This window comes from Athene noctua, chromosome 6, assembly GCF_965140245.1.
Source record: "Athene noctua chromosome 6, bAthNoc1.hap1.1, whole genome shotgun sequence".
NCBI classification, from domain to species: Eukaryota; Metazoa; Chordata; class Aves; order Strigiformes; family Strigidae; genus Athene; species Athene noctua.
In genome coordinates this window covers 39,217,130-39,230,198 of record NC_134042.1, presented here as the reverse complement: position 1 = coordinate 39,230,198, position 13,069 = coordinate 39,217,130, and the positions used below count along the sequence as shown (strand labels likewise).

Sequence of the window (13,069 nt, the reverse complement as noted above, 5' to 3'; positions counted from 1 at the left end):
TCAAAAGCAAGCAGCTTCGCGTGTGACTTTGCAATCTGAGAATGTGAACTAGTCGGCAGGACACTGGGGTAAATATAAATCTGGCGCTTACCCACAGGCAGTCCCTCGCAGTCTGACATCGTGCTCGAAGTCCTCCTCACCGGGGGCTTAGGAAAACCACAGCAGGAACGCAAGCACGGGTCTTTCTGTTTGCAAAGGCGGGGGGGGGGGGGGGGGGGGGGGGAATATCTAACAATTTACAGCCACCCTTCTCTTACACTGTACATCTACCCACCCAGAGAGCTGTAGCAACAGTCCCGTCCCTGCCTTCTCATTATGGGATGTAAAGATAAGAATGTGCTTTTGTGCCAAAAGAGTGTGCTATTGGTGGATAAATTTGTTGTCATCCCTCCCCTTCGCAGAGTTTCCTCTTTAATGTCACAGAGGCACATTACCCTGTCGGAAAGGCCATCGAATATTTATGAAACGGCTTTTAAGAGCTAAGCCGCAAATCTGCTCTGGAGAACCAGGCTAATTGCTGTGCAGTGGGGTTGGTGGTGGGAGCCCCACTGCCCGGGCACTCCTGCTTCCCGGGGGGGCAGCAGGGGGGAGCTGGTAGGCTGGGGAAAATCCTCTGACATCTTGTTCTGCAGCTTCTTGGTCTGCAGGGTAAATAAGGGTCCGAACAGAAATACTTGTGGCTGAAGAGGGAGCAGGAGCCAGGGTGTATCTGTTTTAAGAGGGAAGGAAAAAAAAAAATCTTTAGTTTATACTGTAATATCCCATAAATTGTTTTTGCGACATGGTTACTAAAGGCTGTTTCATGGTATATGATATAATTCTGAGTGCATATTTCTCTAAAACTTCATGACTATTGCTTGCTTAAAATATGCCACTTTAATGCTGCCTTAGTGAAGCATTTTGTGGCTGTTCCTACAACTTATTTTTTTAATCTTTGGAAATGTTTATGTGGGATTTGCTTGGTATGAGATTTGCAGACCAGTCCAGTCAGTAGAGAGTATCCCTGCACTCTAGTGTGTGCCTTAGGCACCTTAATGAAGTGAAAGCAAAGGCTCTGGCAGCACTAGTCACAGCAGGCTTGGCAGACAGATGTGTGGGACCTGACGAGTGCCCTCAGTACCCGGGAGGCAGGGGGGTGGTTTGCTGCCACTTTGTCTCCTGTGAACAGTAAGGGACAGTCTGAGCTTTACCTGAATTGTCTGAGCCCTTCAGAAATGTTGGGGTTTAGGACCCAGAGACGGTGTGAGGGCTGGGAGGAAGGGGAAGCAGGTGGGGGGGGTGTTATGGGGGGAGCTCTGGGAAGCCTTCCAGACCCTGTGGCCAGACACAGTCCCTAAGGGAAATGAGCCATCGAGCCCTAGGGACACCTTTCTTCAAAATGCCTTGAAGAAAAAAAGGCTTAATTTACATGAAGTACACTAGGAGCTCATTGTGCTCAGCACCTCTGAAAAATCTGGGCTGGTTTTATTTCGATGCTTCAGTCTAAGCACAGAAGCCTGACACTGCTGGCTCTACCTGCTTTCTCTCCTAAGAGAAGCCCTTTAATACTCTGCTGGTTACTCAGCAGCATAGCTAGCATGGATTCAATTCAGGATGTCAGGCAAGTGACTAAGAAGCTAATATAGCTACCAATGTAGATAGTTACATGTTCCCAAAACCATCCCTCCCGTTCCTTGCATGGGGTCAGGCGAGAGGGGCCAAGGGCAACCCGTGGCCACTGGGATTTGCATGAAGTTTGGGGTTGGCATCATTCTGTCAGGGACAGCCCTTTTCGGTGACTGCTTCTAGCTCTGCTCATGCAACAGCATGGGGTTATTCACCAGTGTGAATAAGGCTCTCCTGGATGGCAGCGTTGGGTAGAAACAGCCTCAGGCTGTGCTCTTTGCCAAAGAGGCCCTACAAGGAGGAGAAGTGCAGGGCACCATGCTCAGCCTCTCCATCCTGCTGCCACCCACAGACTCAAGGAGTGGTCTCTAGCTACTTTTGAAGATAGGGAGACGTGGAAATGTCTGGTCTTAATCTCAGTACTCATCTGGGAAGGGAAGAAGGCCTAAACTAGACCAGAGAACTCTTCTTCCAGTGCAATTTCACTGCAGAAATATATTGCTCCAACATGTATGAATCAAGGCTTTCTTAGCTTGACCCTGTGCAGACTCCCAGTTCTGCAAGCATTTACGTGCCAATTTAACTTCAAGCCCCACTGAAGTTCCTGGAACTACTCACAGTTATAAAGTTAAACACATGCATAAGTATTTGCAGGATCAAGGGCTCACCATTCTTACTTGTATTCACAGAGCAAACAGCTGCAGCTGATTTTGAAGTTACCTCTCACAGCTGTGTGCTGGTGCTCATCTGCTGAAGGTTAGAGCCCTCCAGCAGAGCTGGACAAGTGCCTGCAGCGAAGGCACGCCAAATCACTGACTGGTGTCTTAGCTCTAACTCATCTTCAAGAGCATTTTTAGAAACCTATGCCTCAGTCACCCCTGTTACATGGTCCTTGGCCAAGTCTGCTACAGGGAGTCAACATCTTCTGGAAGAGGGGCAGAGAAGCCAGCAGAGAATATTGATGGAGGAGGACAAATACATCTTCAACTATTACACCAAAGTTGGCAAGAGCTCATCTGCCAGAGCCATTATTAGGATTTGGCCTTGGCAGAGCTCTTCAGTGAAAGACTAAAGCATGAAGTTATCCATGGGGTCAAAAGTTGAACAAACCAGACCTAATTTTTACAATGATATTCACAAGGACCTCCCTTTGATGAAGACTACTCCAATTAAAAAATTAGCTTTTATTCCTGGATATTGGGCTTTGAGAGGTTATAAGACTTTTCTTTTTTTCTTTTTTTTTTTTTTTTTCAGTGAAACTGAACATTTCTTTTAACTTTACTATGTTTCTCAGCCTGAAAGGAGCCATGCTTGCTCCTGGAAAAAGGCCAGGCCTGGAAAATATAAATCTGAAAGGAGGAATTCTGAGGAATTTAGGAATAAGCCTGGTGTCTGTCATGACAAAAACTGCAAAAGCCAAAAATTGAACTAAACAATAAAAGGTGAGAAGTAGACCACAGATTATTTTAGGAGGTATTAAACTAATGTGGGAAATGTGCTAAATATCTGTCAATAACTGTTCTTACTTGGGCTTTCCAAGGAACCTAAAGGATGCTTATCCCTCAACACAGTGAGAACTGGTCATGAATCTGTTTGCTTCATACTACTACCTAACAGATAGTCCTCTGCATAAAATCCATGAGAAATACCATGAGTAGGAAGGTATGGAAGGAAGTCTGGAGTATTTCCTGATTTGCCTGGACTCATTTGGTCTCCTGTGGAAAACAGTTGCCTTGTCCTGATGCATCTTGAAATACTTAAGCACTTGCTAGAGTGGCCATTCCCCTCTCTGGAGCTTTCCAGGAAGAAATATAAATGTCTTGTTTGCTGTTTATGCCACAAATCATGCAGATAACCCACAGTCTGGACAGTGCAAAGGGCTTTTGAGATACCAAGAACCTGGAGTTGAGCTGCTATGCCTGGGAAAAGAGGACATGGTGGGGAAACCTTGATGCAGGACACCTACAACAGTACAAGTACACAGTCATCTTAGTACCCAAATACTGTCACCTACACAAGTAAGACACATAGCAGGACTTAGTTTCTAACATAGATGTTTATACATCACATTATGCTCCTGATCTAAGTGCCTAAATGTCTTAGAAAATATGGTCTTTAAGATTTTAAATCCCATGGGGGGGTCATAATTTTCCCCACAGCTCTGCCATCTGACTGTCCAAAGAACCAGATCCACCCGAAAGCTCCCAGCTGGACCAGGGCTTTTGCTGTTGCTGACTCGCCTCTTACTCAGCTGCGGATGGAGCCAGCCTCCTCCTAACCTCGTAGGAAAAGTAGGGAGCTATGCTGTGGGATCTCAGGCCCTGCCAGACACCATCCGCCTGCTAACATTATTGGTGGAAGGGCTTTGCTAAGCTTGTCACTGCTGTAGGAGCACAGACAAATTGTTCTCCTTCCTTCTGCCTTTCTCTCTGCTGGCAGAGGAAAATCACAAAAGGTGAGAATGATTGCTTTAGTACACCAAGTCAGATCTGATTATTAAATCTGCATTTTTCCATGAGATTGAAGCAAGCGCCTTACTGCCCGCTTCGACAGGCGTTTATATCTCCCATCAGCATGATTTCCACACAGTTTAAATAGAGAATGTCTGAAATGCGCTTCTCCCTTCTAATTTATGCAAATTCCTGTGATTTTTTTTTTCTGTGTGTGAAGAGATTTCTGCCTGTTGGGTACAGGAGCCACAGCCACAGCCTGGGCAGAGGGAGGGGAGGGATAGGGCTAGAAGAAAAACTGCAGGCTGATATAAGCAGGTTGGCATCAGGACATGGGTGACCTTCTCTCAGAGCACTGAAGAGCCCAAAACGCAGTCCTGCAGGCGGGGACAGTCCCTGAGCACTGGGACAGTTCCGGAGCAGGACCCACAGTCAGACAAACTAAACATTTCTGCCAGCACAGACAGAGGAGCTGAATAAACTTAGCACATGCTTTAAGTCTTTTGCTCCTAGTGCTGTTTTCCCTGGGAGTTGTTGTCAGGAATTTGTTAGAAAAGACTGATTTTTCCCCCATTGAAAAGCCCTGCAGCTGGTGGGGAGAGCATGGGCCTTTCTGTCCTCTAGTGTAAAGGGTAAAATTAACCACAGCTTTGGAACTGCACCCAGATAAAGTGCAGGGAAACAAGAGGGTCCATGGTGGCCAGCCACCACCCGCCCCACTGCCAGCCCCACATCAGCCCCACATCTGCGAGCCACTGGTGGGGCCTTGGTGCACTCCCAGCTGTACCTATGGGACCAGCGGGCCAAATCCAGGGTCTGTGGGATGCTGTGCCACGTGCACATGCGGCAGACAAATGACTCCAGAGCTGCTGGTCAGATAGGCCTGAATCTCTGCACAGCGATCACCAGAAGCCTGCCCCGAGGAAAGCAACCAGTCTTGGACCAGAAGTCAAGCGCCCAGCAAGTCCCAGTAATTGGGATTTTATTTTATTATTGTTTTCTGACACATTCTGTTCACATTTTTACTTGATGGATGGGGAGTGTAATAATGCAATCACAAGAGAAGCTGATGTACTGAAGGATCTCATGAGGGTGCATCCAGTGAAGGGAAAGTGAGTGAAAAAAGGCAAGATACAACTGACAGCTAGAACAGTCCTCTAGGAAACAACAAATACAAAAGTAGTAGCAGTCCCCGAAAATAACTAGGTGTATCATCGTTTTGCATTAATCTGTTTTTCTATTTTTTTTTTTACTAATAAGATTTTCACTAGTCACAATCAAATCTGAGCTTTGCATTCAAGAAAGGAAATGTCTCCATCATCTCCTCTGATGTCACCCCAGAGAGAAGATTAGATTAACTATGTCAGGTGACGCCAATCCAACAGCAGGGAAAATAATTTTGCACATTCAAAGAGAAAATGGGGGAGAAATTCCAGCTATCTCCAAGAAGTGTGAACCTTACCAGTGATAATTGCTGGCTCGCAGAGAAAACATTTTATGCAAACGTGCAGATATACAGTAAATAAAATAAGAAGATCAAAGGCTTGGAAGAGGATTTATCTTATAGAAGAAATGAGTGGATAGTCTGAATCTCGGTGGCATTTTAGTCTCATCTAATTTATAAGCAGTTGCATTCTCTGGGGAGGAGTTATGAAAGACCATTGAAATTATGTGAGGAAATAGAAAAACTACATCTGAAAGACAAAATTGGCTTGTGAGCTGTTGCAGTTGTTGCTGTCAGCGTCTCCTGCCACACCAGGTACCAAAATGAGCCTGCCCTAGTGCTCAAAGGAAATGCATTTACACAAGGATGGAGAGAAGGTGAGCATGACAGTGTGAGCCCAGCTTTCAGCATCTGCTGATAAATACAAGTGGCTCTTTGCTGGCAGGCTCTGCAGGAGTCATCCAGCACAGGGCACTGAGGCTGAAGTTGTTTTCCCAACAATACATGGTAGATTTTCATGCACAGCTGCAATCAATATTAACAGGAGTTCCCTCTGCAAATGTTCCAGGTGTTACTGAATAGTCTCCTGGTGAACATTAAAAGCCAAGAAAAATTATATGATTCAATCTCATCTTGCTGCTTCTGGTTTTAATGGTGTCACTGCTGTTTTTTTCAATGGGATTAAGATTGAGTCTTGCACAGCTGAGCATAGCTGCATTTGCTCTGCACAGATCTGGTGGTAAAAAGTGTCAAGCCCTGAATGTAAATATTACATTATCAAGTGGTGGGTTTGAGGAGAAGGTGAGAGTCTTGCAAACCTGATTTGGCAGCTGCAAAAATAACACTCAGGCAAACAGATGGTCTCTGCAATAAGAAAATTCTTTAAAAGATTCACAAATTAATGAGCTCTGCCAGGTTTTTAGTGGTTCCTACCAAAATTCCTATAAATCAGCCTAACTGGGCAGGGAGGTGGAGACAAGAGGAATCAATAACTTCCCTAGGCAGCTTGTGTACCTAAGGTTAGCTGACAAAGGCTTCAGAGCTGGAAAATCCCAAGAGGAATTATGGAAGTGCAGTATCATCCTTTCAGAAGGCAAAGGCCACAGCATACTATCATGTACTATCAGTGCTCTGGAGACTAATTGCAGCCGCCCGTGATCAAGAATATCAGTTTGGTGATAAAGGAAGGTGAGGTGTCAGACACTCTGAATTATTGGCTCATCCTGGCAGCACTGGAATGTGTTTTGAGGGAGTGAAAGTCTCCTTCCACCGCAAGTCAGAGTGAGACCACACCTTCACCTATCTTCAGTCTTTAATAAAACCAGGCCTAGATAGCATATTACCAACGCAGAATATTTACAACATCCAAACACAGTCCTACCTTCAAATAAATGACATCTCATTCCCATTATCATCTCCAAGACTTTCTCCCTTCTGTGCTGGTTTTGGCCAGGGTAGAGTTAATTTTCTTCATGGTAGCTTGTATGAGGCTATATTTTGGATTTGTGCTGAGACGAGTGTTGATAATATAGGGTTGTTTTAGTTACTGATTAGTAGTACTGACACAGAGCCGAGGCCTTCCCTGCTTCCACCCCACCCCACCAGTGAGGAGGCTGAGGGTGCACAAGAAGTTGGAAGGGGACACAGCCAGGACAGCTGACCCCACAGACCGAAGAGATATTCCATACCATATGGTGTCATGCTCAGCCTATAAAGCTGGGAGAAGAAGAAGGAAGGAGGGACATCTGGAGTTATGTATGGCCTTTGTCTTCCCAAATAACCATTAAAGGTGATGGAGCCCTGCTTTCCTGGGGATGGCTGAGCACCTGCCCACCAATGGGAAGTGGTGAATGCATTCCTTGTTTTGCGTTGCTTGTGTGTGTGGGTTTTGCCTTGCCTATTAAATTGTCTTTATCTCAACCCATGAGTTTTCTCCCTTTTACCCTTCCAATTCTTTCTCCCATCCCACTGGGGCAGGGGGATGAGCAAGTGGCTGTGTGGAGCTTAGTTGCCAGCTGGCATTAAACTACAACACCTGCTCAGTACTATGTCAAGCATAGCAAGACGTTTTCACCAAGCTGAAAATATGTCATTAAAATTATCACTGGCCAAGGTTAGCCATAACAGGTAACCAAAAGATCAGGCTTTCAACATAGACTTGGAACAGGAGGAAACTATGCCTTTGAGAATGACCAGTAGCAGAAAGAGAGCACCAGAGAGATCTGATAGTCCTCCAGCTGATCATCTGTCTAGCCTGTCTTCTCTACCAAAGCAACTGCTGTCTCCACAACACTGAGTGGAGGTCTGCCATGCTAGGAGACAGAATTAATTAAGGAATTGCTAATGGAATCAGTGTTGAACAGTGGGAGAAATTATTCTTAGGGTATTATGAAGTTTGTAACTCGATGCACTTTACAATCCACTTTCATTTGCTTCCTTGCAAATGTTTGTCACCAGTGTTTGACACGAATGATCTGGGAGGAGTTTTCATTCTTAGTCATTTGGAGCTGCCTCCGTCTTACAATAAACACAGTCACAATTAACGGAAGTGGTGACCTTGTTTGCAATTTCTGCAAAGAGGACAAGACTCCTTGGGAATAGTGAATAAAGCAGATTATTACCGTGTAAGTGACCTCAGTAAGTCATGTTCGGAGTAAGAGATGTTGCTGGGGCAAAAGGAAATCTCACTTATGACTGCTTTAATAGCACATAAATGGTATTGCCAAGCAGTTTTCATTGAAAACAGGATTTAATTTAGGTTCTCCAGGTTCTCCAGTATTGATGTTTTTCACTACATTGACCTCTAACTGCCTCAAGGAGAAATTCAAGACCACTTTGGTGTGGTTAGACTCTCAGCTTCAGGGGTGGGAAGCCTGGGCTAAGACACATAGCAGGGCCTGTAGTGCCTCGGTACTGAGCCAGGCAGGGCTGGGTGACAGGCACTCAGACCCTCAGGAAGATCAAAGTCCTCCCCTGCCAGCACAGAGAGGAGGAAATCCTGGAAGGGGGCAAAGTGACTTTCCTAGGGTCACCCTGTGTGGCTGTAGCACAGTGGCAGGGGAGCTTGGTCCCTTCTCCACAGTGGGCAAGGGGCAAACAGGACAATTCACTCAATCAGGCTGTCAAACTGGAGTGCTACTTGAAAACAGGAAAGTCTTAATAAAGCTAATTTGCTTATTATTATCAAAAATCGAAGAGAAAAAAAAAAAAAGTCTGTGTTTCCAGTCAATGCTAATGAATCTGAGAGTCTTTATTTTTCATTCTTATTGAAAGTCTCACTGAATGGAAAAATATTTTTGTGTGGCAGGCTGATGGTGCACCTGGCACTAATGTCTTGGTGTTTTGGTTAGGAACAGCTGCTGAAGCATTGCTGGAAAAGGGGCTTTAAGCATATGACATCCTTTCACTTGACCAAAACCCTCAGTGTACTCAGGTGGTGCAACTGGTCCAGTAGAGACCCCTTTGTACACTCACCAGCCTGGCTGCTGCTGGCTGCATTGCCACAGAGCTGGGGCAGCTTTGTGTCTTGCTTGGTGTCCACCTGGCTGGGGTTCTCTGGTCAACTGCAGTGACTTCTGCAACTGAAATATCTTACAACCTTTCTTGAGATACTCAGTAGTCTGTCAGCAAGTGCTTCTGTCAACATATGAGAAAATATCCCATCCTGCCCTGGGAGCTGGAGGCATTCAGGTAGCACAGATCAAAAGTTATATGCTTTAAAATTGTAGGGACAAGTTCCTTGAAACTTCCTAATTTGATGTATGAAGCTGCTTCTTCCTTCTCACTCTCCAGATACCACCCAAGGCTAATCTGGGGACTGAATTTCTCTTGCTGCCATTTCTGCACACAAGTATCGTACCCTCACCAGAGTGGAGCAGTTAGGGGAATCCCAGCATTTCCACATGCAGTTAAACAAACACAAGAACTCCCATCTCAGGGCAGAGCCAGGGTTGCTGCTGCCTCTTGACATCCCCCATGGCTGCCTCTCGCAGTTCTCAGTGATGTGTTGTCCATACTGTGCCTTTACTCCCCTTCAACACCAACCCAAGTCAGTATTCCTGCTATATCCTGGATCCATCCCTCACCTATCACTTTGTTAACCCACAGAAATGACATGAATTAGTAGTAGCAGGTGAATGCTTGCCTCTGAAACCCTGGGATACAGCTAGCCAACAGGGCCTGCACATAAAATCATCGTTTTGTTGTGTAGAGCAGTCAGATGTGCTGAAGTGCCATCCCTGGGCCATCACTGCAGCAGCTAATGTGGACTAATCAGAGATCCTGGCATTCTTGAAGTACAGTATCAGTGTACAGCTAGTTACATTCTATCACAAAATTATACTTAAAAGTTAAAAAATCTTATTAATGATGAGATGCTAAACTTGCATGGAATAGACCAGAGAAGCACAAAGTCTGCAGAGCTGAGAATTAAACCACCACAGATATTATTTTTCTTTTCATTTAGAAAGCAGCAGAAGCCTAAGAGAAGTTTTGCAGCAGAGCCCACATCTAAGGAAATTCCACGTATGGTCAAATGTCAAGTTGTTTCTTTTGCAAAGGGCAATGTGGCAATCGTATTTCCGTTTGGAGAGAAGTTTTTTCCTTTGAGCCGAGTTTTTCAGTGGGGGGAGAGAAAGAAAAGCACGCTGTTCCTTTCAGCTCACATGCATTCAGAAACCTGGCTGCTCATTTTCAAAAGGTTATGTCTTCCTTCCCCACTCCTCCTCATGGGCACAGCCTGGCCAGCCACACCTTTGCTGTCAGTCCTCCCTTCCTAAGATCTCCCTTCTTCTGTGAGGCTCCTTGGATTAAAGTAAACCCTTGGAAAGGCACATGCTGCTGGCACTGAAATAACCGAGACTCCCATCCACCCATCTACAGGCAGAGTTTGGCCCGGTGCTTTCTTGCCAATTTAATGTTCCTTTTCATTTCTATTTCCTCAAGAAACAAGATTTGCACAGTCCCTTAGGTAATAAATCCTCAGCCTGCTGGCTAGTCCCAAGCAACAATGAGGTCCAAAAGGCACTGAAGTTCCTGCAACTTCCAGAGAACATCTGGGACTGTTAAAGGGGAGAGATTGGACTGGTTTAAGGCTGCCTGATTAGAGACAGGCTGGCACTGTGAACCACCATCAGCGTGTGTGGCCAGGCCAGCCATGCAGCACAGACAGAGCCCCAAATCTGGCACACGTGTGCCACCTCCAGCCCTGCCAGTGGCACGGGGAAGAAGATGGGGATCCAAACGGGGAGGCTGGGGGTCAGCAGTGCTGCCGAGGGGACTGCTGGGGAGGCGGTGGGAAACTGCTGTGGTGTGGTGGGGATGCTATAGGTAACCTGGGGGGAAAATGGGCACTGCTGCAGCTAGAAGAATAAGGACAAAAATTCATAGCAAGCCAGCATTTGTTAGCGCTCCAGGGGTGCAGGGGCTGTTCCCATCCTGGCAAGCAGCCTGCCCAGAACCTGCTGCCCACTGACTCCCTGCACCCAGCAGGACTGTGCTGGACCTCAAGCCCATCCCCATAGGGCTCAGCCCTTTCAGGATGAAACTGAAAACGTCTCTGTTTCTGGAAGTCACCTTCATCACCTTCACCTTGCCTCCACTGCCCACCACTCATGCTGCTCAGAGGCGGGAGGCACAGCTTTCCCAGCTGCAAATCCTCCTCCCTGGCCATTTCACTGCTTTGCCAGGTCACCACCAACCTCATTGGAGAGCCCCCAGCTCTCCCTGCTCTCCTTTCCATTTCCCCTGCTCGCTGCTATTTATTGCTCAGCGGTATTCAGGGGAGGAATGCAGTCTGTCCCAGGAAAGGGCTGCTGCCGCCGGGACTCAGCAGGCTAAGTTTAGTTCCTGGCTCTGCCAGGGATCGCCTCTGTGACACTAATCAAAGATTAAATTTCTCCCTGCCTCAGTTTCTCTCTGTAGATAGTGAAGTCTCCCCTTGTAACCTGTCTGAGGTGGGAGTTGGTTTATATTGCTTTTTTACACTGTGCCTATCACTGGAGCTCCTGCCCTGGCTGAGATCTTGGTGTACTTCCATAATTAGTACATTTATGTTATGTTTTCATTAAAGATCTTGTTACACTTTTGGTATGAAATACAAAAATACTAACTAGAGTTGAATTATAATTTTTCACATCATGCTTTTCTATTTTCTATGGACTTCCATTTACATTGTAATTCCCTAACAAAAAAAATTACTCTGGGATTGCTCTCCCAACTCTAGATATTGATGTGAGAGCTGATGTGATCACAGACAGTCTGACAGTCTTAGAGCCCTTCCCATAGGTTCCCCAGGAAGAAGTCAGCCTTCGGAGACGTAGCCAGACCTACCATCTGTGGTTTGGGAATGAAATGACCAGACTTTATGAGCAACAAGGAAAGAAAACCTGCTATGTATGAGCTGAAGGCTCGGCTTGATGCTGTCTCTTTAAAAAATTGCTTGAACAATACATAAAAAAGCTAACCTCTTCTATCACATACATATTTCATCTGCACCTTGGAACTGTAATTAATGGCACAGGAGGCTTCATTTGACAAGCTGTCCTCAGGGCAGACTTTTTACTTCTATCTACATCGACAGTGCTCGCTGCTACTCTTTCCCTTGGCAAAACTCCTCCTCAACTCCACCCTGCTCTGTAGCAGAGAGGCAAGTGGACGTGGGGCTAATCTACATTTCTCTCTCCATTGATGAATACTTCCCTTAGATACAATGGGACTAAAGAGAATAATTTTTCAAAAGATGGAAGAAGATGCACTGGGACACACACAGCGGGAGAGGAAGAGAAAACTCCTATTTGTAAAGCCTGCCTGCTGTGTGAAATAACCAATGCTAATTCAAACTGAATACAATCGAAATTAAACGCCATGGGCCAAATTAGTCTCTGGTGCAGCACCAGTAACCCAAAGGCAGATTTGATTTCACTGAACTTACGCCAGGAGTGAACTTGACCCACAGCGTTATGTGGCATCTAACAGTACAGCCAGGAAACCCAAAATACATCACACGCATTCAAACACGGGTGTTCTGGTTGTGGCTGGTGCTCTAATGCATGTGGCCAGTTGTTAGCTCTCGAGCCCTTGTCATCCACGATAAATATTTCTGGTGGTCATGTACCTCCATCCTTTTCATAACAATGGTGGTCATTTACCTTCATCTTTATGAAAAGTTTACAGAGGCTCTCTGAAAATATGAGGAACAATAAAGCAATTGTGTTTATATACCTACTAAGTATTGGATGAGCTATATTTTTTCTAACCAATTCAAATGGGGAAAAAAAAAAAAAAAGGAAAAAAATAGTGGTAACCTTTATGCAAGATCTGCCTGATGTAACACCTGCTCATACATTGTGTACTGAATCCATCACAAAGCAAATCCGCTTGCATCAGGATGGAGATGCAGAGACATTAACTTCAGGAAGACCAAGGTGATATGAACCATAGGATCCCAAAGGCTTTCAGACTCTGAGTTATGGATCTTAGGCTACAAGCAGGAAAGAATTTAGGTTTCGCTCCTTCCTTGGCCTTTATAGCATGTAAAAGCTCAGGCCACTGAGCCCAGTTTCTCTGTTCA

General features: G+C 45.6%; 1 protein-coding gene across 1 annotated transcript in view; it reads right to left on the bottom strand.

Moving 5' to 3' along the window:
• The window catches only part of EML1 (EMAP like 1), a 131,229-nt gene extending 131,036 nt beyond the window's left edge, over positions 1-193 (bottom strand). The window contains exon 1 of the mRNA XM_074908645.1: positions 92-193. Coding sequence (XP_074764746.1) covers positions 92-119 — 28 coding nt within the window. The 5' untranslated portion in view covers positions 120-193. The remainder of the gene's footprint in view (positions 1-91) is intronic.
• Positions 194-13,069: the final 12,876 nt, after the last annotated feature.